The sequence below is a fragment of the Dryas octopetala genome, chromosome 1 (genome assembly GCF_963921425.1).
Source record: "Dryas octopetala chromosome 1, drDryOcto1.1, whole genome shotgun sequence".
Lineage (NCBI taxonomy): Eukaryota > Viridiplantae > Streptophyta > Magnoliopsida > Rosales > Rosaceae > Dryas > Dryas octopetala.
In genome coordinates, this window is record NC_141366.1 from 12878637 (window position 1) to 12905027 (window position 26391).

General features: G+C 35.0%; 5 protein-coding genes across 7 annotated transcripts; 3 read left to right on the forward strand and 2 right to left on the reverse strand.

The window, feature by feature from the left end:
* Nucleotides 1-5230: 5230 nt before the first annotated feature.
* Nucleotides 5231-7865, forward strand: LOC147298048 (E3 ubiquitin-protein ligase RMA1H1-like). The gene is made up of 2 exons (XM_086249678.1): nt 5231-5430; nt 6906-7865. Exon 2 carries the CDS (start codon nt 6919-6921, stop codon nt 7678-7680), a length of 762 nt encoding a protein of 253 aa, XP_086105804.1. The 5' UTR covers nt 5231-5430; nt 6906-6918; the 3' UTR covers nt 7681-7865.
* Nucleotides 7866-9298: 1433 nt separating this feature from the next.
* On the forward strand, nt 9299-11167 carry EXPA12 (expansin 12). Its single transcript, XM_086251014.1, is given in 4 exon segments — nt 9299-9458; nt 9868-10177; nt 10845-10977; nt 10979-11167. Coding segments are annotated over 4 exon segments (792 nt in total).
* Nucleotides 11168-12279: 1112 nt separating this feature from the next.
* Nucleotides 12280-15497, reverse strand: LOC147298050 (pentatricopeptide repeat-containing protein At4g21705, mitochondrial-like). Of its 3 annotated transcripts, none has more exons than XM_086229419.1 (3): nt 15206-15497; nt 13357-14609; nt 12280-12520 (listed from the first exon to the last, which is right to left on the reverse strand). In XM_086229419.1, exons 1-2 carry the CDS (start codon nt 15473-15475, stop codon nt 13386-13388), a joined length of 1494 nt encoding a protein of 497 aa, XP_086085545.1. In that variant the 5' UTR covers nt 15476-15497; the 3' UTR covers nt 12280-12520; nt 13357-13385. The 3 variants fall into 3 exon arrangements, with proteins under 3 accessions (XP_086085545.1, XP_086085544.1, XP_086085543.1); XM_086229418.1 differs by having other exon boundaries at nt 12280-12671; XM_086229417.1 differs by having other exon boundaries at nt 12280-12689.
* A 1882-nt stretch (nt 15498-17379) lies between these two features.
* LOC147298051 (nucleic acid-binding protein) lies at nt 17380-20927 on the forward strand. Its single transcript, XM_086255230.1, has 8 exons — nt 17380-18085; nt 18321-18366; nt 18640-18689; nt 18875-18916; nt 19645-19758; nt 20306-20384; nt 20464-20535; nt 20657-20927. The coding sequence occupies exons 1-8, from the start codon at nt 17493-17495 to the stop codon at nt 20702-20704; spliced, it is 1044 nt and encodes a 347-aa protein (XP_086111356.1). The 5' UTR covers nt 17380-17492; the 3' UTR covers nt 20705-20927.
* A 2197-nt stretch (nt 20928-23124) lies between these two features.
* LOC147298052 (F-box/FBD/LRR-repeat protein At4g26340-like) lies at nt 23125-25144 on the reverse strand. The gene is made up of 3 exons (XM_086243342.1): nt 24110-25144; nt 23511-23720; nt 23125-23409 (listed from the first exon to the last, which is right to left on the reverse strand). The coding sequence occupies exons 1-3, from the start codon at nt 25142-25144 to the stop codon at nt 23125-23127; spliced, it is 1530 nt and encodes a 509-aa protein (XP_086099468.1).
* Between the last annotated feature and the right edge of the window lie 1247 nt (nt 25145-26391).

Below are 26391 nucleotides of genomic sequence, written 5' to 3' on the forward strand. Positions count from 1 at the left end.
CTTCGATCTTAGTGTTGTAGAAATCTTTATTTTACATCTCTGCCGGCATCTAGAAGACTAGAACATGTCTTTATGCATTCTTTAAGAGTTATATCAAACATCCTGGCCTAAAAAAAAAAAAGAGTTATATCAAACATTATTTATCTGGGAGTTAAGTTTAATCAGAAATCGACCCCATAAAAAATTGCAGATAGAAACATAGCAGAAGATAGAACAAAAGCCAAAGGAACGAATGATGCGGCGTTGAGAAGTAAAGTTTTGGCTAAATTGTTATGTCATGTTGTATGAGTATATGGGATCGAGAAGCGATCGAGAAGTTATCAGGTAAAATCATAATATAGTAATATGGTGTAATTAATTTACGCATTATATATAGGCTTATTCACGCCAATGCCCCTTGAAAGTAACTTCGATTTTTAATTTGTCCCTTGAAACTTCATTCCTCCCACTTTACCCCCGAACTTTATAAAATATCATATTTCGTCAAATAAGCTGACGTGGCAGTTTATTGCCTCTTCCACATAAGCGTCATGTAGGCTTTTTTTACGGATTCATAGATAGACATACGAAATATGGTATTTTGTAAAGTTGGAGGGGCAAAGTGGAAAGAATGAAGTTTCAGGAGACAAATTGAAAATCGAAGTTACTTTCAGGGGACATTGACGCGAATAAGCCTTATATATAATATGAGTGGATGTTCAAGTTCTTTATTAATAAGCCACAACATACAATAGTTTTTAGTCATAAACTCAATTTTCTAATTTATTTATTTTTAAGTTACAAAATATATTTTTAAGTCACAAAAAATATTTCTAAGTCACAATTCAAAAAAATCAAGTATGGAGCATTCAATATTATTCAAATTCAAACATTCCCAAGTAAGATATTCAAGCATATCCAAGTTTTAGTTTAATTATTTTTTTAATTCTTTTAAGAGTTTAGGATTTATCGTATATTCTTTAGAATTTAAGGTTAAATCCCTAAAACTCTAAATATGAAGTCATAAAACCTAAACTCTAAATACTTAAACCTTAAAACATGCAATACTACATCATTTAACAAAATGTAATTCTACGAAATTATAAAGTGTAGCTCTACAAGAGTTACATTCTGCATCATATATAACAAAAATAAAGTGTAACTATATGAGGATTACATACAGCGTAAGAAAACAAGTATAGTTTCAAGACACTTTTTATGACTTAAAAATAAATAAATCTTTTACATGAGTTTATGTATGAAACTTACAATTTTTTTGTGATTTCTTACTAATTTACTTATGTTCTTAATACTATACCTTACAAGTATATCTTATCGTCTACCTATATTATAATATATAAATTTATTTATAACGATTTTGTTTCCATCTCTTTAGTTACATTTCAAAACAAGATCGAGGTGATAAAAACACACCTATAATTGAGGATTTAGGTCAATGATAAGGGCAGCTTTGTTAGTTTGGATAAGGTTGAATCTGTTTATGCTGGAATCCGGGTAAGGTGGGACCAAATGACATTCCACAGTGCCCATCTTGTCTTTTGTGACAATTCGATGACTATCATCTTTAATTTCCTATTGTATATTTATCTTTTGTTTACGGTTTGAAAGTATAAAATAGAGTAATCGAATGCAAGTGCAACACTTCAACCCAACACGTACCGACGTACGTACGCTTCAACGTAACATAAATTTGGATTATGTATGTTGTAATTGTAAATCTTGACCACATAATAGGAGAACATTTTCATATAAATATAGCACTAATTAACAAATTCTTTGTAGGGTCATAGATTTATATATATTTTGTAGTTGTTGGATACTTAGTTGAAAAGACCCACAAAATTTACTCCCTGCATGCAAGTTCAGTTCTTCATTTCCAAATAAATAAATAAAAAAAGATTACATATATGTTCCTTGCCATCCGAAGCTGGAACTGTCTCCTCTTCCATCTGATATTTTATATTTTGTTCAAGTACAATATTCATTGAGGGAACCATGCATGTACCAACTTTGATCAACTTGATCATTGAAAATAGAAAAGAATTGCACAAGATGGTGGATATATTAATAAAAAGACGGAGAGCTAGAAAAAAAGAAAAGTGAGATTTGATTTTGATCTTGATTTGAACAAAATGGTTCTGTATTTGATCTCAAACTAATTCGTGGGTCATAGATTATGTTCCTTTTAAGTATATCAATGTATAAATGTATAATGGACTCTATAGCACTATTGGAGTGTATCGTAGTGGACTATTCCTTTATATTTTACAAATGTCACAAATAGAATAGGACCATTTTGAGATGAGATTTTAAATAACAAAATTATAAGAATAAGACTTTAGTATCTTTTCATAATTGAAAATTCATATCCATTCGATCACTAATGAATCCAATTACAATAAATGTATATGTATCATTTTTATTGATTAAATTGAAGATCATGTATGTAGAGTCATGTCTTTGTAAAAGTTGTGATTAATAATTTGTAATTATGATACATGTAATATAGTAATTTCATTATTTTTACTATTCAAAATGTTAAGTTATTAAGAAATGAGTTAACACTCCTCATCACGTGCAGTTTCATTCTACATTGAAAGAGACAAAGACAACACATATTACTAGGGTTTTTTTTTTGGTTAGATTGTAGTTGTAGTGAATTGAACTTTAGATTTAATATAATTCTAACATTTATTTCAGTACCTACCCTCCCTCACCACTTGAGCTAATTCAAAAAACAATCATATATTACTAATTAACATACTGTTAATTAACATGATAAGTAAAAAGTGGAGAAAAGGTATAAAGGTTTCGCACACATATGACTTCCTCAAACAACTATGAAGCTAAAATTGCCAACAGACCTCTAAGCAAATATACCATGACCTCTTATTCAAGTTAATTGACACTTTAGAATGAGGTGGGAGGAAAGTGTGGAACCCAAATTCAAGTCTAGTAGCAAGTAATTTTTCATCTCAATGTTTTGATTTTCAATCCCAAGAAACTTCTGGAATTAAGACCCTGGGTATTAATGTTTTTTTTAATGTCAAAATGTTGATTTTTAATCCCAATTAAGAAGGTTCTTGAATTAAGAGCAGCACCACCCATTGGTTTAGCCTTTTAGGCCATGAAACCGTGTGTCAAGCAAGCCACGTGTAGATGCAGAGATGAACATGCGCGCCGCAACCCGCAATGGCCCAATGCACACTGGTCATTTCTTGCTTCTGAAGATTAGCATCTTCTCCAGATTCTCCTCATCCCACGTGGTGCAGATTAGACTAAACCACTTGTACATGGCAGTCTAGTCAGCACAAATCCCCCAACATCCAACGGTTTATGTTTCCACTAAATATCAGTCTAATTCTTCTGGATGGTCAAATCTTGCTCTCAAGTCTTGGCCAAAGTTTAAATTCTATCACTTCCATAGTCTTCTTTTGAATTTTGATTTTACTTGTAATTTGTCAGAAATTAAAAGAAAATAACAAAAATGAATGATATAACAATCTCTCAATCATCTTAGTCATCAGTGATCCTACAAGAGCCTTTATTAAAACAATATTGAAATAAGAGAGATTCAAACTCAGAATATATAAATAAAGAGAAATGTTATCTACTTATTCTACTGACTTTTTTGTTTTTATTCGCAATGTAATTTTATAATCGAAACTATTTATTTTTTAAATTACTTTTAAAAAATAATCTTAGCAAAAAATTAATTAAATTAGAAATCGTTTAATTATGTAATTATGATAAAATAAACAGACGATTTTGGTAATAGTTAGATTTACCATCTATTTATTTGATAATTATTACATGACCAAATGATTTCTGATTTTGTTGATTTTTTACACAAATGATTCTTCAAAGTGTGATCTAAAAAATAAACAGTTTTGATTATAAGACTACCCTTTAGAATGAAAAAAAAAAAAAAAAAGTAAATAGCATTTCCCATAAATAAATACTTTTAACAAGGCTTTAAGCCCCGCATCATTATCACATTAAATAACATAAATTTTGGTAATTCTAGTATTATTACTTTACTACTAACCCTATTCATTTTTAATTAACAACTAAATATTTGTCTTCTCTTTCGTTTTTTCTTTGGTCAAGAACATGAGGTGTCAATTGTCATCAATTGGGTCGTAGGTTCTATTTGCTTCTTCTTCATAGGAAGGTTCGTTGCTGCCAAGCACCAAACAATGTCCATTTGGACATATCACTAATTAAGCTAGGCTGCTCTTTTTTTATTGGTTTTTTTTTTTGTTTGGGCACAAATGGGTAATTTCGGTGCAAGTGTAAATGCCATTATGAGGATGTGGCTCCATCATCATATTGTTTGTAACTTGTAATGCAGGAGGCATTATTATTCTTATTGAGAAGAATATTGATGAGGACAGTAGTAGTAAATATCAGGACTTGTTCTCATGTTCTAGAAGGGCATTTTATAGTGTAAATGCATGTGATGTTGGGAGCATACCTGGGGATCTGGATGGCTATCTTCCAAATTTGGTTGGGGCCTTGCTCCATGGTGCAAATCCTTAATCATATGGATCACTATTTCATCATTTAAAGTTAGGAGGGCAATTTTAGACACGATATGATAATACCTGACATTATAACACGATTTGAACTAATTAATTTTTATTTGACACAAACCCTTCTAGTTCTTCTAGTTCTTTTTTTATTGTTGACAATCTTAACTACTTCATCAAATTACATTTTCGCACATAGAATGAGACTATTTAGATCATCTTAATTGATCACTTTATAGATCATTTTAAGATAAAACTAGATACTTTCATTATAAATTGTAAATTTGTAAGCAAAAAGTATTTTATAAACAATAAACATTATTTCTAATTTTGCCACATCCCTCACACAGTCACACGTGGCTGGACTTGAAGTAAATAAAAAAAAAATAAGGAAAAAAATGAAAAAGGCGGGTCCAAGACGTTGAATTGAACCATGATCATAATTCATAAGTTCATCCAGAGGCTCATAGAAGGCGCGACCGCGACGCGGTTATAAAAGGGCGGGGGGTAATTGGGTACATGTGATGCTATTATACATTTATACGCATATAAAACCAGCCATTCAGCGAACCCTACCAACACCCACAGTTACAAATTTACAATACTCTCTCTCTCTCTCTCTCTCTCTCTCTCTCTCTCTCTCTCTCTCTCTCTCTTTGTATTTTTCTTATAAATCCCCCTCTCTGCCTGCTTTCGCTCTCAGCCTTTCCTCTTTCTCACAAATTCACAAACGATTCAAAGCCACCTTCTCTCTCTCTCTCTCTCTCTCTCTCTCTCTCTCTCTCTCTCTCTCTCTCTCGTAACTCGTGAGATTCGCTTTCTCCATTGAACCTCTGCTTCGCTGCACGATTTGATTGCATTACCCACCTCGATCGGTTTCAGCTTGCTCTTTTTCTCGGTATGCATTCTCTCTCTCTCTCTCTCTCTCAATTTCTTTCCTTTCCCTTTCTTTGATTTGTTTTTTGGAATTTTTGGGTGAAAGTTCTTTAATTTGTGGATTTATTTTGTTGGGTTTTTCTCTAATTTTGATTACCATGTTTAGATCAATAATGGGTTGGTTTCTTTTCTTTTCCTTTTTGTTTGGTTTTCAATTTTCATGCTTTTATTTCCTTTTTCCTTTTCTGTATGAAATTGATTCCTATAACATATAACCCGTTTCCTGGATAGTTTTGATCCAAGTAGGAGTGTTTCTTTTTCTTTTGCATTCAATTACCTTGGGAAAAGTTTGGGAAAAGTTTGTTTGGAACCTAAAGTTTATATTCCTTAATTTTGGAATTGGAAGTAAGATATAATTTTGTATCTTATGGGAAATCCTGTTTAGGTTACAAAGAATTGGAAAGGAATCTGAAAATGTTGTGTTAGGCTTACTTTAGGTACCCAGAAGTGAGCGTTTTAAGCTAACAAATTGTAATTTATGAAGGGTTAGCTTGGTGCATCATTTTTTGGTATTCAACCTTAAACTTCCTTGATAATCATCTTTATTAGATCCTGGTTAGACATAATCCCTCACAATTTTAGAATCAACTCTTGCAACCTTGTTTTCTTCTTCCAAAAGATTTTTCATGGATGCTTTCTGCTTGATTTGAAATCTTGAATCAGTATCTGTAGTTTTTGGGACCTGGATTACTCATATCTTGTTATGTTACTCTAGGATCTGTAGATGTATTCGAGAATTATATTTTATATTGTTTATTGGTGGAATTGTCAGGGTACTGGATGAAAATCAATCTTTTCATATAGTTTGGCTTGTACTTCCAAATCAATTTTTTTCATAAAAAAAATTAGAGAAAGCTTTGCTTTTGAACCAAATTATTCCCATATTAACTGCAGAATGCATTTGAAGCGTAATCACTGAAATCGGGAACATAAATGCGTGGTCGTGAAGTAGAATACAAGAATTTAATAGCCATATTTGTAGATAACGAAGACTTTTATTTCTGAGAGGAGATTTCTTTTTTCTTTTCCACATTTTTTTTTAAAAAAGAACTCGACTGTCTTACTTCATTTGCTTTTGGAGGTGCTTGATGAAAAAGAAAAGCATTTCAGGGGACAACCATAATCATGATGCTGGAATTTTACATCTTTTTCAATTATTTAGGATTAACTTAGGTAGGGTCCTTTTCTTTTCTTCTCAACTATGATTAGTGGGTAGAACTCTGGGTGATTAGGTTGTCAGCTGCATTATTGTGAATTCCTTGGCTCTTGTTGTTATTAATTGATGGAATCTCTCTCTCTCTCTCTCATACACACACAACACAAACTCACACCATCAGGCTCAATTGAGCAGATATATGTAATTTTTTTTTTTTCTGCTTGTGTGTGTGCGCATTTTTCTTTATGGATACTAATGAATAAGACCTTATTCTATAACAGAACGCCCATCACTATGGAACAGAACTTCTACGAGCCTGAGGGACACTTTGAATCAGATGGAGATGTTTCAATCAAGAAGTGGAAATCAATCTCATCCCCAACTACAGTCTCTGACAATGACGGTGGCTGCTTTGAGTGCAACATATGCTTAGATTCAGCACAAGATCCTGTGGTGACTCTCTGTGGTCACCTGTACTGCTGGCCATGCATTTACAAGTGGCTTCAGGTCCCAAGCGCCTCTGATGAACCAGACCAGATGCAGCAATGTCCTGTCTGTAAGGCTAACATCACCCCTGCTTCGTTGGTTCCCCTCTATGGCCGGGGCACATCCCGTACAGATTCCGAAGGAAAGAAGGGTCTGGTCGTACCACGTAGACCACCACCTAGGCTGAACACTTTGATTACTCCTACCACCCCTACATCACTGCCAAGACAGCACCTTCATCCAGATTATTTCCAAGCACATCAGCAGTCCGTTCAGGACCAATACTACCCTTATGCTTATGGCAGTTATGCAGCAAACTCAGAATCATCTTATCTTGGGGGAACAGCTATGACAAATTTATCCAATCCAACAATTGGAATGTTTGGAGAGTTGGTCTTTGCAAGAATGTTTGGTGGCTCAGACTCAAATTTGTTTACTTACCCTTATCTGAATTCGTATCCTCCGTCCAGTCCTAGGATGAGAAGGCAGGAAGTGCAGCTTGACAGATCTCTTAATAGAGTAACCATCTTTCTTTTCTGCTGCTTCATTTTGTGTCTTCTCTTGTTTTGAACATATTCTTTCATAGCTTTACTCCTGTATAGTTGTAAGAACTAAGAAATTACTCACACAGAATATACATGCTGTTAGAGATTTTGCGGCAACAACTCTTGTGAGATACATTTGATCTGTACATATAATTTTGTATTTTAAATTGGTCTTTTTCTAGTAGTATATCAAGCGAGTCTAATCCTCCAGTATTTTAGTACTGCCATACGGTTGATAGTATATTTATCCCTTTGTCTCCTTGTCCCAATGTGAAAGCACCCGTGGATAATCTACCTATCTATATATAGTCTGGCTAGAGTTCAAAACTTCAAACACCAAAGTGTTGTCATTTACTCGTATTTATCCATTTGAATTTATCCACTTGTGTAATCTACAAAATGTGAATTTATTATCCATTTGTTCAGACCAAAAAACAGAGAAGGAAGTAGGTGTAAAACAGCTTTGCTCGGAAAATTTATGACACGGCCAATAAGATTAAAATGTGTATAAATGGGCCAAAAACTTAATACGATCACAAAATGGGTTGAATTGGGCCAAGCAGGACTGTTATTTGGATTGGTTGTTACCAAACCAAATAACAATGCGAGCACAAATTGGGCCATATTGGGCCGAACATGACATAATAATTTGTGTTCACAGCATATCTAGCCCAATCACCGTACAAGCACAAAATGGGAGGTGCTGGGCCAATCATGACTCGACAATTTGTGCCATGTTGCACCCGACATATCTAGTCCATCACTCGTATATAATTCATATGACCTTGATATTAAGAAAGAAAACCAAAAAAATGGTCCTATGGTTATACAATGCAAATTACAAATGAATCAATAAAATTTTTCAAAATTACATAATAATCAATGCATTTTTTCAAACTTATGTAATATTAAAATGTTTTATTGATTTAAATGTAAATTGCTATACAAGAATTCATAAAATACATATTAAGAAATAGAAAGGATCAATCATTTTCTTCATATAATTCTTATTAAAGTTCAAATGAATTTGGTTGTGTCAAAACCAAATAACTTGTATTTGATGTTAATCTGAACTTTTTATCATTCTTATTATCGAATCGTGTAGGTTTTTATAAAGTAATAATAAGCATAAACTCACTAACTTTGTGATGAGTTCACTTATGTTATGTAACGTATCGCATTAACAATCTTCGTCCCTAGTTTTAATGCAAAGCTTTGGAATTCAGTTTATAACCAAATTAACGATCAACTTGTTTGTTAATTAGTTGATTTAAGCAAAAATGATGGCACAGATAAACCTCACAAATGAATCACCGACATGCGACTGTAGAACACATATGATTCGCATGCACAAGCTGCCATCACATGCACTTGTTCTCCCATGTCTCAAACTCTCATTCCCGAACGTACATAGAACATATCTCTCCGTACTACTTCATAGGACGTGGAAAAACGCGTTTTGTAAAAACTAATTTTCAGAATACATAATAATGTCTACGTTAATTTATTTTAGTCACCGACAATGGGTCAGATCAGTCTATAAATGGAAGCTGCTTCTTCAAGAAGGTGATCAAGTTTAAGTAATTGTCTCTGCCAACAAATATATACAGAAATCTGTGTTGTGTTTAAGATGGAGAAAATTAATGGCGCCTACTCTTAGAGTTTCTTCTTCTTGTGTTCTTTTTTGGCATATTTTGTTCTTCTTCGTTAGTCTAGTTTTGGAGTGCATCAATGGCCAAGCCAACGGCTGGCTTAGTGGTCATGCAACTTTCTACGGCACCAACCAGGACCCCTCCACCCTTGGTAAGTCCTGAGAAAATAAATTTTACACTTGAGGTATAGTTTTCCTTTAGAAGAATGTTTGCTTGTTAAATTGTAAATTAGGATTATTAATTAGGACATCAACGATTAACTAAATGTGTATGTGATTCAAATTCACAGTTTGACAATATATATATTTTGACTGCTCGGCAAGAAACATCATCCTAACTAAGAAACTAAGTTTTAAAATGGGCAACTTTACTAATGATAAATAATATATGTTTTTGACAAACCTATTTGTACCATTAATTATATTATTGACGACAGCTCTACTTTGCATTGATTTTGTATAGTTGTATATATGTCAAAAATTAGGTCAATTTATGCTTTCATTCAATTATATTTTCACTATATATTCATTATCTTCATTACAATTTAATTATATATGTAGGAGGAGCTTGTGGGTATGACAACACCATCCATGCGGGGTTCGGAGTGAACACAGCGGCAGTGCGTGGGAGACTTTTCAGAGGGGGTGAGGCATGTGGTGCTTGTTACCAAGTGATGTGCAACTACAAAGTGGATCCAAAGTGGTGCCTTCAGCGCCGCGCTGTAATGGTATCCGCCACCAACTTTTGCCCCCCAAACAACAACGGAGGGTGGTGCGATCCCCCTCACAACCACTTCGACATGTCCATGCCTGCTTTTCTTCGCATTGCACGACAAGGCAATGAAGGCATTGTTCCTATCATTTATAGAAGGTAATATATGTTTACAATGCCAATTAAGCTATATATCACCCATAGAGGGCTAAAAGGATGTAGTGATATATACGAATATGGTCTTGATTTGCTTGGTGATAATCTTGTACTTATCTTCAAAACTATGTTGTTTGATTTGGGGCTTAAATGTTAAACATTTTAGGTTTAAAGTTTATTATTTAGGATATATTAGAAAGATAATTAAATAAACAACACAATTTTAGATATAAGAACAAGATCATCACACACAAAATCATCATAGAATCCACACTCATATCATATACATATATATATTGACACATTATTTAAAAAAACTTAGCATTATTGTTACGAATAACAAAAAATAATAATGAGTCACCAAAACCTTTTTTCAAAATTTAGACCAAATTATATATATATAGTTGGAATCCAAATACTGATATTATATATACCACTTGTAAAAAATAAATAACGAGATTCAAAGTGAACCCATAGACGAAGAAACAAAAAAATTGCTCCATATATTCGTCGGCCGAATGCAAAATTTTTGGGATTTGTTTTGGTGGATGTAACAATATTAATTACTAGCTCTTCGAACTTTTTCCTTTTGGTAAATAGCTATTCATACTAAGAATATTAATTTATATACAGTTGTTTTAATTTAAATGTGTATGTGTACGAATTAAAGGGTGTCGTGTAAAAGAAGAGGAGGAGTCCGATTCACATTGAAGGGGCAATCAAATTTCAACATGGTGATGATATCCAACGTTGGTGGAAGTGGTGACGTGAAGGCTGCATGGATAAGGGGGTCGAGCATGAGAACATGCACGAACATCATGGGTGGCCATGCACAGGAATTGGGGTGCAAATTGGCAAAGCACCATCGACCTTCGAAACCAAAGACTTTCTTTCAAGCTCACATTGGGTGATGGAAAAGTGCTTGTGTTTCTCAATGTTGTGCCTTCCACTTGGAGATTTGGACAAACATTTTCATCCCGCAACCAGTTCTAGCTCCATCCATCTTAGCCTCTTAGGCTTAAATATATATTAATTAGCTGCAAATTAATTAATTAAAAGAGATAGCTAACAAAGCACTTAATTAAGGATATATATATATATATGCCATTGTGTTTTAATTGTTAGTGCTTTCAAATTAAAGCACCTGTATTTGTTATCTCATGCCGGGAATTAATCTTAACTTATTTGTTAAGGATATTCGAGTTATATATTGAATTTGTATGTTCATTGAACCTAGAAAATAATGGATCGAGATGTTATACAATTACATTTTGTTTTCTTTCAAATAAAAGTACTTGCATACTTTAAAACTTTGTGTGATTCTGACTTTCGCAACTAGATATAGATAGCAACCATCAAGTTAATAAAATATATTACTTGATCCTTGGCTTTACACCTATCTTAAAATATCCTTTAAAGTTGAATTTATAAGTTTATCAAAAGAAAAAGTTGAATTTATAAGAGTTTATTACTTCATTCTAATTCATTTTCTTATATGCATTTTGAAGAATACCATGGGAGCACAAAAAGGCATTATTTTAGAGATGTGAAGAGCATCATTCTTTTTTACGTTTAATTTTGTATTCCTCACAAGTGTTTGATATATAGAAACAACTTAGTAAAATTAATTAACGATCTTTTTCATGCATCTAAAATTGTATCCATTTCATTAATCTCAGCCTTCAAGATCTCTTAGCCTTGTTCCATGATTGGCTCTTCATTGTTAGTTTGTGTCAACTAAGGCAGGCTTAGATTGTGCATGAAACTCTGTTCCAAATTATCTCAAGACTATTACAACATAATGTTTAAAACAAAAATATTAAATGTTAGAAAACTCCCTTTCAAACTTTATAATGATTGAAAAAGAAAATCATGGTTTAAACTTCTTTCCATCCAGTCTGGTTTTAAGTTAGAGCTTATGAATGCTAGTTATAAACATTCGAACACTTACAATTGTTAGTTACACCTTATTTTAAGACAAGAGTGTTTCTGATCAACAGTGACATAGAATGACATAGAATGTTCAAATGCTCAACAAAAATTACATATGAACACTTAAAAGTGGAAGAATGTTCTTTTGGAGAAGTGAACTATTTTGTGCATAAATCCTCTCATTTGTACTTATCTATCATTGCCCTAATAAAACAACTTTAAAAATACATGCATTTGCAGAAAAAGAACTTCTAATTCTCTCCACTACTACACATTTGTTGTGTAATTCCACTCTTCTCCATTGTTATACCCAAATATGTGATCCAATTCACAGCTGAGTCCTTGCCACATGTTGACTCCATAATTAGTTTTATCTAATCCAACCTCTGGTCCATTCTTTCGAGCCACTCTTCACTGCAAGACAAAGGGTTTTCAGCTTTGTCTTAGTATCTAAGGCATTCCAATGTCTTAGTATCCACCATGAAGCAAACAACAACAATTTAAGACTCTTCTGTGTTTGGTTTTCTTCCGTTCATGTGTGATTGTTTCCTGGAAACTTGAACTGCTATCGTTTTAGCAAGTTCTGAAAAAGAATTCAGAAAATTCTCATACAAAATTGTTATTTAGAATAATTAGATTAAAATTAATGGGCAAGGAGAACTAATACTGAAAACAAAGGAGAATAGGAACATATGGTGGGAAAAAAGAAATGAAGATTTGTGTAGGCCAATTGCCACCAATAGAATGAAGGCTTGGCTTGATGGAAATGTATTTGGCCATTTTCTATTCTACAGTGCCTTGTTACCATCAATAGCATTGCATTGACGATAATCCATTATCTTTGATCATTATTTGTTAACCTGACTAAATTGTTTATCATCACCTTTGGTGCAATATACTATGCACTATTTGTTACGATCATCACCTAACGATAATCCATCAAGATTGCCTCTTCAAAAGTAGAGGCATAAATTCTTCTCTAAATGCATTTTTTTTTGTTGATAGGCCTATACTATGCATTTTCTTACTGTTCTGTATTATTAGTATTGCCAGAGATAAATTAAAATTAACTGTTTTTCTCTTTGTCAATTTCATTTTCATTGGCTGTAGCCTGTAAGTTTTATGGATGCAGGTTTGTCACCAACAAGGCAACAACATTAATATATACTATGGATGCAGGTTAGTCTAAGAGTTAACACCAAAATTCAAGTTCTCATTTTTACATAATAGTATAGATGAGAAAAAAGTACCCATCAAAAGCCTTCATGTTGTTTCCACGTTACTTCTGTCTCAAGCTTAGGATTTCCTCATCAGCCTCTATTTGATCTTCTTTCATGCTCTGTAAAAGCCCATCCAGTTCTTTCCCCATTCTGATGTATGCCTTGAACAAGGCATGGTACATTTCCCTATTTACTGGAATCACAGTCTTCATTAAGCTCACAAAACCTTCTACTTGTTCAATGTCTCCATTATCTCCAATCCAACTCAGTACACTGGAAACAACACCAGGTTTCGGCCTCCATCCTGTGTTTCTTTCCAGTACATGCAGAGCTTCCATCATGCACTCAAAAGCCTTCTGCATCTTCTGCTTCTCTACATACCCTGCAGCAACAATTGCCCAGCTATTTGGTGTTGGAGTCTTGCCTCTCTTGACAATATCTCGAAGCATTTCTTCAGCTTTTTCAACCATTCCCCACTGAGAATACCCGATTAGGAGGACATTTGGCACACGGAAATCGTAACACTGATAAGATAACTCCCACTCCTCCAGCAATTTTTTAGCTTCTTCAAGCTCCCCAATCTTCACAAGAGAACCAAGCATGGTTACATAATCCCTGTTGATTTGCTTCTTGCACTTCGCTTTTTCAAGGCTCCACAACCTCATCATGTCATCTTTATACCCAAGACTTGCATAAAGTGAAATTAGGTGATTGTAGCCAAGTGCATCTTTATTTATCTTCTCTTCACTCTTTTGCAGGTAGATCAATGCTTTGTCATGGAGACCTGCTTTTATGTATAAATTAGCTACCATAGCATAAGTAATCCAGTCCATGGAGATGTGGGGTTGGCTCTCCATTTCTTCCAAAATTTTCTCCATGCTACTGAGATCAGATCTCACCCCATAAGAGTTCATACAAATTCTATAGCTAAAATTGTCAGGAGAAAGACCCTTCTCCTTCATCTCTGACAGCACATCAGGGATTTTTTCAAACTGCTGAGCATGCGTATAAAGACACATAATGTCATTGTAGGTGAGAGTGGAAACAAAACCCAACTCTTTCATCTTCTGCATATGAGAGAGAGACTTATCAACTAGGCCTTCTCTGACATAACAATTTAGAAGTGCACCAAAAATTTTGTCGATTTTATGCTCATCATTCAAGCTATTAAAGAAGCTCTCTGCAGCATCCACACCACGTACTTTACCAATGAGATCGAGCTGCACAGCACAATCACCGGATGAAAATTGCCAGAGGCCCTTGCTACTCATCCATTCAGAAACCTGCGCACCAAGAATTCAAAGGCAGAAATTTGAGCAACATGCCATCTGAAAACTAAGGTTAATAAATATGCTTTATTGCCTGAAACTTGCTAGGAAAAATGACATAAAATTCAAATCTCAGTACCTCAGAAATGAATTCTGTCACTTAATCTGAACAAATACAAAAAATAAAGCTCAGATTTTGTGGGTTTCCCATTTTCCCTAAGACCAAACTTACCTATTACTTATCCCCATTTTCTCAGCAAGCAAGCAGGGGAGTATAGGAGGAATAATCACTTAAATGAAACCAATAGACTGTCTGAGGTGAGTTCTTCACCATCTTATGAAACCCAACAAAAAGAAAAAGTAAAGCGAACAAGACCCAAAATAGTTTTCCTCCTCTACAAATTTATTAGCAAACAAAAGGATCAGCAAGCGTTTTTGTAAATGGAGAAAGACATCCAATCGGTAACAGTACAAGATATGGCATCAGGCCCAGAACTTAAAATTGGATAAATAATCAGACAGATTTTAGTTTTTATATATCCTATATTCTCTTTACTTTGATGTAATTTCTCAGAAACCAAACAGAGACCTTGATCGGAAACTACACTCACATCAAGGGCATGCCTGTACCGCTTTCGGGCCCGAAGATCTCGGACGATTCGCTGGAGCTCAAAGTAGTTGGCCTTCTTGCCTTGTTGATCTTGAACCAACTGGTCAAGAACTGGAGCTACACTGAGAGAAGGGTCCCCAAGAGGACTGATTCTTGAGTAGAGGTTTCTTGTACTAGCAGTGTGCCTTGTTCTGCAGAAAAATTTTATTGGGAATGCATTTGCCCTGAGATTTTGGCACCTCTTCAAGAGTCTGAAGACTGCAAAGGCCATGTGGTGGAAACGAGGGGTTTAAGCTGGGCTTGGTGATGTGGTGCGGTGGTGGTAGTGTTCTGATCTCAGGGTCAAACGACCAGGGTTTTAGAGTTTATAGGAGTCAAGTCAAGGTTTAACATTTTTCCTACCCAAAAAAGAAAAAGTATTTATCTAATAATAATACATGAGAGAGTAACGCATTCTGATATAGCATTCTCACCATATATTCCCATCAAATGATATGTTCAAATAAAATAAAGTAAACACAAACATATCATTTGTTATTTGTTGAAATAAAATTTAGTGAAACAAATTTGGTGAATATAGCAAATATTTTAATTCTTAAGCCTTTTGTCTAAGTAATTTAGACCGACCTGGAAGCCAAAAAAGTCGTAGAAACAAAAAAAAAGGAAGAGAGAGAGGGGAGGGGGGAGGCTGGCAAGGCCTGTGGGTGGGTAGGAGGGAAGGAGGAGGAAGAGTGGTGTCGGGTGAAGGGTCTATTTGGGTTTAGTTCTTTTTTTTTTTTTTTTTTCTCATAATGATTTTGCATACTTACACTCATTCTTTTATTCTTATGCTTTACTTCTCCTTGTATTTATTCAATTACTAAGACATAAAAATAAGAAAAAGAATGCAAGTTTACAAAATTGAAATGTGAAATTGTGACTAATTTTTATAATGGAGGGTAAAATAAAAAGATTAAATAGAAAAAAAAATATCAGTTAATTAGAAGTAGGTCCAATTTTGGAGGATCATTCAGATTAAAATCATATAAGAATTTAGATTTGTACTCAAATCTAATTTTTAAGGCTAAGGTAAAAAAAAAAATGGATTTTTAAAATTTTTTGACTCATATTACCTCTTAAAATTAAGATAATTAATATGAATTTATTTTAAACATTATGAAAGATAATATCCATTAGGACATTTTTTATTTTTACATTTTTTTAAATAAAACATTCAAGATTATCTAGTTTTTATGTTTTATAATTTAAAATAATAAAAGATAATATCTGTTTAAATTATACAAATATAAAAAATGCATTAACTTACAAAATCGAAAATATTAAACAAGTTAGAAAAAAAAGTATATATAAGTACATTTCAATTGTATAAATACCTATATATAGATACATTTCAATTGTACCAATACCTGGATTGATATATATATATATATACATATTCGATTAGATGCGCACCTGATCCGAACGCTCAGTCTCCGCAGCCGATCGCTCGGCTATGTTGCTTCCCTCCCCGAGTTTTGAGGGTAAATCTTTATCTTATCATCTCATTCCCTCATAGGGTATAGAATGAGTTTGATGAAAGCGTTATGTTAGGGTTTAGCTCTAGAGCCCAAAATTTCGGAGCTAAATCATAACATAAACGCCGACAAACCATCAATTGATTGGTACAATTGAAATGTACCTATAAATAATTTTTTTCCTTGTTTGAATATTTTCTATTTTGTGGACTGCTGTATTTTTATTAGATTTATATAATTTAAACCCCACAATTAATTTAAGATAATATGATAATATTAGTATATTATAATATGATAATATTAAGATAATATAAAACTATGATAATATTATGATAATTAATACTAGGATAATATTAAGATTTAAATATCATTAATTTTATGATAATATTAAACATTTTTGAAATTAAAAACATTTGGACAGTATTTTTGGACCTAAATAAAAAAATATATATTAAGATATTAGTTTAAGAGAGTATATAAAATTGAACCGGCATGTGAAATACTTATTTTTTAGGGATAGAGAAGGAAAAATGTGAGTTACAATTAGAGTGGGCTGCGGTCCATGTAAAGATTGGGCTTGGGCTAGGATCCATTGGAATTAGTAGAGACCCGGGTTTTTCATTAGGCCTGTCTTTCACTTCACTGTGTAGCCCAAGTCGAGCTCATCAGTCACTCTTCAGAAAGACAGGAATACTAGTCTGCAGCTCCACCTCCATCGTCGTCGTGTAATGAGTTTCTCTCTCAGACTCTCTCTTTCATTTTCAGAGTAGCAAAATGGGCAAAGATCGAAACGGTACCGTATCAGAGAAATCAAGTAGAAGCTCAGAGAAAGAGGAAGAAAATGAACGAAAAGCCGGGAAAGCGAGAGAAAGTTCCGAGTCCGAGGCCGAAGAAGATAGAAAACGCAGCAAATCCAGAAGAAAAGCGCGGCAAAGCTCCGAATCCAGCGATGAAAAGCACATGAAAAGCGATAGAAGGAAGAAGAGGAGGAGGTCGCGGAGGCGGCACAGTAGCGAGGAGGATTCGGATTCGGATCCGGAGTCCGAGTCCGATTATTCGGAGTCGGAGGAGAGCGGGTCGGAGTCGGAGTCGGAAAGCGAGAGTGATAGGGAGAGCGACAGTGAGGGTGAGAGGAGGAGGAAGAGGAAGGAGAGGAAGAGGAGGAGAGAGAAAGACGAGGAGAGAGAAAGGAAGAGGAGGAAGAGAGAGAAGGAGAAGAAGAGGAGGAGAAGAGAGAGAGAGGAGGAGAGGAAGAAGAAGAAGGAGAAGAGAAAGCAGAAGAGGAAGGAGAAGAAGGAGAAAGGAAAGAAAGGAGCGGTCACGGATTCTTGGGGGAAGTATGGGATTATCAGAGAAACTGATATGTGGTAAGTTGATGATTTTCCTTTGTTTTGGGGTTTAGAGTTTGTGTTTGGCTGCTGAGAAAGTTTAGGAAAAGAAATAAAATTTTATGGGGTTATTGCTGGTATTTGTTTTCTACTTCAACTGAAGCTAATGCACTTATTTTTGGCCTCACAGGATTTAATTATTTTTTTTGGTAGTCTTAGTGTGTTTTGGGTTTATTTGATTAGCCTCACCCTTTTGGTGATTACTATTGTATAGGACCAAACGACCAGAGTTCACTGCATGGTTGGCAGAAGTGAAAAAGGTAATTCATTTCTAACTATTTTACAACCCAATGAAACCTAAGACATTGCTCCTCACTATGTAACAATTGTTATTGCTTTTCAAATTTTTTTCCTTGTGAAGATTGCAAAGCTGCAGAATGTGTTATCCCACGTATCTTGGTTGGAGTTCTAAGATTGTTGAATGTCCATTTTCATTTATATGTATGTTGAAGTCAAGTGTTAATCGGTTCCTGAATTGCACTTATCTTGTTGATAATATAACTGTAATGGTAATTGTTTTAATCTTTCTTTAGGTGAACCTGGAAAATATGGCAAATTGGGAAGAGAAGCAGATGTTCAAACAGTAAGTGTGTGTGTGTCCAGTGCGTTTAGTTTATTTTTGCCGAAACCATCTATGTGATGAAGATAACTGGAATTTGTTTGCTTTCTAAATTTTGATTCTTACCATCTGTGTAGAAATTTGCTTAACTCTGTCTGAATGTGTGTATTTCTATCTAAATTTCTTCTTCTTTTTCCCCTTCTTAATAGATTCATGGAAGATCACAACACTGCTACTTTCCCTTCCAAGAAGTAAGGTTCTATTCTATTAGTTTTCTGCACTTAAATTTACTTATCCAAAAAAGAATAAGTTATATAGCATTATAGCTCTATTCCTTCCCTTTTGATGTAAGAGGTTCTGATGCTCTTCTTTTGGGGGGAAGTCATCTCTATATCCAGAACTTGAGGTTGTGGTTTCACTCCTTTTCTCCAAGGACTTATAGGAGAATGGAATGCATGCACTAATTAATTTGAGCGAAATATCCTTCTTGACTTAAAATTGGATTTGTTTAATTCTTTCAAGGGTTCTTTTCAGAACTGTGTGTGTGACCAAGCGTAATAATTAATATATAATTATAGAGTAATTTTCTCTTACTACAATTTGACATCTTATGTTGTTTGATTGTGAATTATGATCGTTGATCAAGTAGAAATATGTCTGAATATGTGATCTTGATTCACAATTTGACAACATAACATATTAAATATCTAGAAAGAGATCATTCATATATAAATATATATGTTTGCCTGCTTGCTGTTAATTAGAGAAGGAAATAAAGAGAAGATAATATGTGAAATTAAAAAGAATTTGTTTGGTTTAAATTTTACACATGTTGTTCCCTGTTGGTTATAATCTTAGTGTTTGTACCTTCTCACTAGAAAACCTGCAAAAGTGCACGCACTCCTACAATATTGTGAAATTAAATACAAGGTAACACCACAGAATGACAAGTAATTACTTTTAACTTTTGTGGCTGCAGGTATTATAGCCTCGATGCTTATTACCGGAACAAAATGGAAAAGGAAATGAAAAGAGGTTTTAAAAAGGTTGTGCAAGCAGAACGTACTGTATTCAATGATGAAGAAATACGACGGTATGCTTTATTGGTAGCTCTATTATTTGAGTTTGTCATGAATTTGATTGTTATCTGGCATCTTTGTGTTTTTTACTAAAATTTTTAGTTTTCATTTGGTGGACTAGTTTTGGCAATGCTTAGTTTCATTTCATTCATATGATTTTCTTTAATATGGCTCATGTTTCATTTACTCTCTTGTTTTGAGATTTTTACATCTAACCCAGTGACTTCATTATGTAGTTATGTACCATACATAGGACCAATTGAAACTTCAGCAGAGCTGTAATTCTTTAAAAATATTCTGGACATAATTGGTTCAAATGCTCCCCCCCCCCCCCCCTCTCTGTCAGTTCATTAAAATCCAACCATTGATCGAAAACTTTGTTTCAAATGGAACTTTTACAGTCCTTTATTGTAGAGCAATTGCAAAAAGTAACTTGGTGTGCGCAACTTTGTTCAGATACAGGATAGGAAAAAACATAACACAAGTTTGGATCTATTAACCCAAATTTACTGCAATTATTACATTTTCGGGTTTTTCCAATAATGTCATATTGGTTTTCAGGCAAGAAATGATGCGAGCCCGTGAAAAGCAAAAGGAAGAAGAAGTAGAAGCTTTGAAGTGCTCTATGCAGAGTGGATTGGTTAGTTTCTGCTGCATCACTCTTATCGTAACTTCAGTTTGCTTAATTTATCACTCTCCATTTTCATTTGAATTTCCAGGCACAAGCAATGAAAGAGCAAGCTCAACTCAGGGAGGAGATGGCTTATCAGTACAAGATTGGGAACTTTGAGGTGAGGATAAGTAACTTGAGTCGTCTTCTTGGTGTAATTCTTAATCATGTTTTCCAATCAATAAAAATTCCTAATCATGTTCTCGCTTTTTATTTGTGGTGTCACCTCTTATTCATTTCAGGCTGCTGCTGCTATTCAGAGAAGGTTGGACCCTGACGCTGCCGTATGAAAATGGGTTACTGTAGTTTACGAGTTTAATCCTAAGATGTTTCTACCATCAAAAAAGAAAAACCCACAGAAAACCTTATGTAGTCATATTATCATACTTTCTAGGTTGTAATATGTTGTGACTGTATTCTTGTCAGCAGCTCAGCCATTTTTGCAGATACATAGGAAATTATGTATTTTTTTACTGCTTTATTACCAGATTGATTATGAAAGTCAGTTACTCCCAAGGGTTTAAATTTCGAAGTTTTCGGCGAAATTTCGCCGAAAATTTCGTTTTTTCGGGGGTCCGAAATTTTAACACCAATTCGACCGAATTTCGGTAAATTTCGGCGAAATATTCGAAATTTCGCTCGGATACCCTAAATGTAAATTTTTTTGATTTTGAGGGAAATTTTGACGAAATTTCGCTTAAATTTCGACGAAATTTCCCTCAAATACCCAGTAAGGCAGTAACCCAGCAAACCCCAGCGCACCAAATTTCCCTCACTCGGTCACTCCCTCAAATACCCAGCCTCACAATCTCACCTGCATCGGCGCACACCTCCATTGAATGACGCAGCAGTGTTCCCGATTTTGAATCCGCACGCGAAACTGAAACGGGCTCTGTGGTCTGAAATCGCAGCCCAAACCGAAACCTCTCTTGGGGGTCGAAATATCGGACGGGACGTTTGGCTTGGGAGAGAAGGAGTAAAGAAGAGCTCTGGCGTTCATGGTGGTGTTGGGAGCATGAATTGAAATGGAGTGCTGCTCAGTGTTCAGACTATGCAGCTTTGGTTTTGCTCTCCACAAACATGATATAGAGTCCTAGAGAAGTGTGCCTTATTTGTTTTTATGTGGAGCAGCAAAATTTATAGTGGGGGGGTGGCAAATATCTCTTTTGTAATGTGAGAGTGTTGAAGCTTGTAATTAATGAGTCAGTGACTCATCAGTGAGAGAAAGTTTGGGCATTGTAGTATTGTAGTTTACCAAAAAAAAAAAACAGACATTGTAGTATTGTACATGTCATGCTCTTAGTGGGAGACATAGAGGCCAAGCCTGGCTGAGTGAGGACCCTGCTTTGGCCTTTGTGGTACGGATGATGTGCTTTTTCTTTTCCTACTTTTTTGTATTTGTTTTTCCCACATCTCCCCAAATTACTTCATCTCTGACTTTCAATGTGAAAATCTGGGGAAGATATAATGAAGTAATGAACTATGGTTTCATTTCTTCTTTCGGGGTCATGAAATTGTGTTTTTTGTAAAGTCTTGTTGACTGTACTAGCTTAAAATGGACTCATTGTTTTTAACAGAGGGGAGATCCACCACATGAATATGGTTTTACACTTCAGAGAGAGAGAGAGAGAAATTTTAAGGTTGGGTAAGGTTTCGGAGAGAGAATTTGGAGGGATATCTGTGTGCATTGGTTACAGTTTGGACACGTGGCAGTTGCATGGAAGGGGATTGGATTGTCAAGGTTCGGGTAAGAGGACGACGGTCTTTCCGGGTAGCTGGGTGATTAACCGAATCCGTTAAGTATATTATTTAATAACTTTTCTCAATATTGGCCAAAAAATAAATAAATATATTTTCTCAATATTATGGGCAAAACTTTTGGCTCTATGGGGGTAGGAAGTGACAATTACAATTATGGGCAAAACCCTCCAATATTCTACCCACCACATCTGCCTTTCTTGGTTGAGTCTGATAGTAACTCATTAGCACAACAAGAGACAAACTCTTCAAATGAGTATGCTTATGGGCAAATTCAACCACAACAGGTTCCTGATCCATATGGTTGGCATGTTGGCAATTACATGCAAAATTATGCTGGAGAAGTATCTTGAGATGATTATTCTTCACATTACACCTACTCTGGACATGATGATATTGAAGACAGCGGAAATTTTGAACCTCCTAGAAACTCTATGTGGTATTGATTACTTTTGTAATTCATGTGGCAATATTATTGTAAAAATAAAATTGAGGTGTTATTGAAGTAATTATTAATTAGTGAAGCATTTTTTTAACAGTATTTGCCTCCAGCGCGCATTATATTCATCACATATCACATGAAACCTACCATATAATTTGGTTTTTTTCAATATTTTTTATCAATGTAGTAGATCATATGTTAAATAAACATATGGTGAAGTTTCATTCAAAATTTCCGTATTTTGATAATAATTTCTGTCGTTTCCGTCGAATTTTTGTCGAAATTTAAAAATCTTCGAAATTTCCGTCGAAATTTCCATCGAAATTTCCATCGAAATTTTCTCGAAATCCGAAACTTTATTCCTTGGTTACTCCTCTATGATTATGCAAAATAGTCGAATTGCAAAAGTAGTTACATCAGTTACCATAGCACTGTAAATGTTAGGTATTCACTTCCTTTCATATCATCAAAAAAATAGAGTAACTTGTACCCTTTTTGTCCTCTTATTCTTTACACTATCTCCATTTTACATGATTCTGAAGCCCTTGGGAATTCCATCACATGCTGGCAGAGCATCACCTCTGTATCTGGTGATAATTCCTGGACATGGATTGTCATCTTTTGCAAGACTTCTGAATGTCCCAGAAAAAACTCTACCACTGCCAACTCATGTAGCTTCCCTTCAAATCCCCAAATCTCGATTTCTTTAAGGTGAAACAGCAAACATTCTGGCACAGATCCTTTGGGCGTCCAGATGAATGCTCTCTTGTAGCCATAAATATTTGATTTCAATTCCTGTGACAAAACAAAGTTGAAATACTAAGAAGCTGAAGTGATGAAAGACACCAAATACTAAATGCATGCAGTTGAAATTGTTCATTCAAATGTAAACTCACCTTTTTCAACACAAGGTACTCCAGATTAGGCGATCTATGTAGTAATAAAGTTAGTAAATTCCAGCTCTCAAGGGTGCGAAAACCCAGCTCCAAACAGGTCAAAAATGGAAAATTCAGCTGAAAATTCCTCAAGCGGCTCAGTAGTGCATTTTCATCTTCATTGTCATATGGATCGGTATGTTGCGCAGTCTCATAGGAATAATTCACAGCCTTCACACAAAATAGGTTCATAAGTAGTTGAACCATGATTAATTACTAGAATACTGTAAAACTAAAAAACATATGCACTTGTAATTCGGATTTAGCATAAATTTGTAGAGTTTAGATTCACGGTTAATGTGTTTTTGGTGTTGATATCATGCCTATGTCCAAAATTAGGTCGCTTTAGCTTCTATTTAATTTTATTTTCATTAAAAACCTATATACTAAACTCTAAACTCAAAGGGTTTAATCATGAATCATAAAATTTATATAGCTTTGGACATAAAGCACGACATGAGCATAAAAAACAAAGGAATCATAGAAACAGAGGATATCCCAAATCGAATTTAAGTTATTTAACATCATAAGGTTAAAGAAATCAATAGAGAGAGACTTACCCCTGTAGTGGATCCAGACAGTGATAAGGCCTTGACATTAGAGAGTGCTTCAAGAAGCTCAAATGCACTATTCGAGTGCTCCACACCATTATAAAGCTCAAATGCACCATAATCCGCAGAAGGGTGTCCAATACAAATCTTTGCATCACCAAGAACCTTGAAATATTCCTTAACATTATACTTGGCCAAGAAGTCACCACAGAGATCAAGGCACTCGAGATTGGGGCAATGAACCACAAAGCTGCACTCGATGTCATTCCCATGAATGCTATGCACCAAATGGTACTCAATCTTCAACCTCTTCAGTGAATTCAACAACACCAAGAAAACCACCTTCCTATTATTCTCATCCAAGATTTCAGCCTCTATGAACAAATCTTCAAGAACAGGGCAGATATGGTCACAAAACAGCCTCTGTGTCACATTTACATCGTGTTGTCTATAAATCTTGATCCAAAGAACCTTGAGGCTCGGAAAATAGAGGGAGTTTGGAGGAAAATCCAGCCTTATATTCGCGTTTAATTTGAGCACCGCAAGCGAAGTACTAACGTAGAGATTGGGAGGCAATGCGATGGGATTTTGAGGATGAAACACATTGATCTCGACTTCAACGAGGTGGGATTTACACGCGGTGCACAGCCAAGAACTTATGCGAGTTGGGTTGTGCGGGAGTGAGCAAGAGAGAGTGAGTTTTCGTGTGCATGGCAAAGGGGCGAGGCTGAGCACGCGATCGACGAAGCTGGCGAATGAGGAGGCGCGGCTGTGGATGATTGTGGAGGTTTTCGGGAGGAGGAGGAGGCGGTCGTCGAGGTCTAGGTTGGGGAAGGAGGCGGAGGCCCATAGGTTGGTCCATTTCTTGGAGAGCACGGTAGTGCAGACTGCGTGCTTGGCTGGCAAGAATGAGAGAATGTGGAGACGGATGTCTTGTGGTAAGTTGGTGATCGCATCTGTTTCTTGATGATCTTCTTCTTTTGCTTTCTTTGTGAGGTGTAGACTGCTTGAATCTTGAGGCGTTGGGGCTCTGTGAGGGTTCATGGTCGATCAATAATCAAAAATCTTGGTGGGTTTTTTGTGGTTGGGTTTAGGGTTTTTAGGATGAGGATTTTGGGGAGTTATATCTTGCTTTAATAAGGGGAGGGAGAAGTATATTTAATTGTTGTGGAACGATTCAACTGAAATTCACGCTCAACTGTATTTCAGTTGTTGATGTGCTAAAATTTATACCCAAACAATCAGAAAGCTCCACCTCTGTGGGTTATACACAAAGGGTTTCCCGCCAAAATTCAGGAAGAAATAAAAAACTGTTGGAGCAACACCTGCGTGGGGTGTCCTTCAAGGACTTTTTCATGCTAAATGGTTTATTTATAGAGGAATGGATAGTTTCTTGGCTAACAAGAAACTCATAGCTGAACTAAGAGATTTTCCATGTCGGTAACCTTCTTGGTTGACAAGGAAATTTGAAGTTATTTTTTGAGAGTTCTAAATCTACAACGATTTTCTTTAGGCCCAATTATGAATTACCTAATTGTTCTCAATGAACGTTGGGCTTGTCTAGCTAATTAAAATACTTGGCCCAACAGATACTACACGTGGAATGCCACAAAATGTCAAAAGTTCCCTTGTGGCCTATAACTTGTTTGCAAACAAAACTGCCCTTGTAGGCCCATTACCTTATAAGTATTTGACCCATTTTCTGGACCCAATGTAATATTTTAATTTAAATTATTCATTTTTTGAGTCTTACTTCAAAAATTATTTTTACATAAAAAAGTGAACCGAATCAGAATTCGGAATTCGGACACTAGAAATTTCAAAAATAATGTTGGGAGTTGGAACGCTCTCCCAATATCTAAAAATTTAAGGATTCATTTTTCAAATTTTGCTTGATATATATATATATATGTAAAAATTTTCTTATCAAACTATAAATTTAAATTAATTAGATTCTTACTACTCCCATATATTGGGAGAGCAACATAAAACCTCTTATATAATGTTAAATCATGGCAAAAGAATATTATCTTATGTATACACAATAATTTTTAAGAGTAAATAGTCAAAAAGTTAAAAGTTTGTGGACATTATTGGAAGGGTTGTAGAGTGTTGAGAGTAATGTCCTACATCGGAAAACTAGAGCTTAGCATATGTGCTTATAAGTCTTAGGCCTCTCCACCCATTGCCAATTGTTTTTGGGTTGGATGCTCTAATTCTATCATGGTATCAGAGCTTGGTTATTCGCGTGTAAGGCCCAACGGCTACAAGTGCTCCCACGTCACCCAATA

What these genes read in the sequence shown, in the direction of transcription:
- LOC147298052 (XM_086243342.1), bottom strand. Translation starts at nt 25,144, where the DNA reads ATGAACCCTCACAGAGCCCCAACGCCTCAAGATTCAAGCAGTCTACAC. An exon ending in TGTCTGGATCCACTACAGGG is followed by an intron (nt 23,721 to 24,109) that starts GTAAGTCTCTCT and finishes TTTTGTGTGAAG; the next exon opens with GCTGTGAATTATTCCTATGA. An exon ending in AGTACCTTGTGTTGAAAAAG is followed by an intron (nt 23,410 to 23,510) that starts GTGAGTTTACAT and finishes GTTTTGTCACAG; the next exon opens with GAATTGAAATCAAATATTTA.
- LOC147298051 (XM_086255230.1), top strand. Translation starts at nt 17,493, where the DNA reads ATGGGCAAAGATCGAAACGGTACCGTATCAGAGAAATCAAGTAGAAGC. An exon ending in GAGAAGCAGATGTTCAAACA is followed by an intron (nt 18,690 to 18,874) that starts GTAAGTGTGTGT and finishes CCTTCTTAATAG; the next exon opens with ATTCATGGAAGATCACAACA. An exon ending in ACAAGATTGGGAACTTTGAG is followed by an intron (nt 20,536 to 20,656) that starts GTGAGGATAAGT and finishes TATTCATTTCAG; the next exon opens with GCTGCTGCTGCTATTCAGAG.
- LOC147298050 (XM_086229419.1), bottom strand. Translation starts at nt 15,475, where the DNA reads ATGGCCTTTGCAGTCTTCAGACTCTTGAAGAGGTGCCAAAATCTCAGG. An exon ending in GGTACAGGCATGCCCTTGAT is followed by an intron (nt 14,610 to 15,205) that starts GTGAGTGTAGTT and finishes CTTGGTGCGCAG; the next exon opens with GTTTCTGAATGGATGAGTAG.
- LOC147298048 (XM_086249678.1), top strand. Translation starts at nt 6,919, where the DNA reads ATGGAACAGAACTTCTACGAGCCTGAGGGACACTTTGAATCAGATGGA.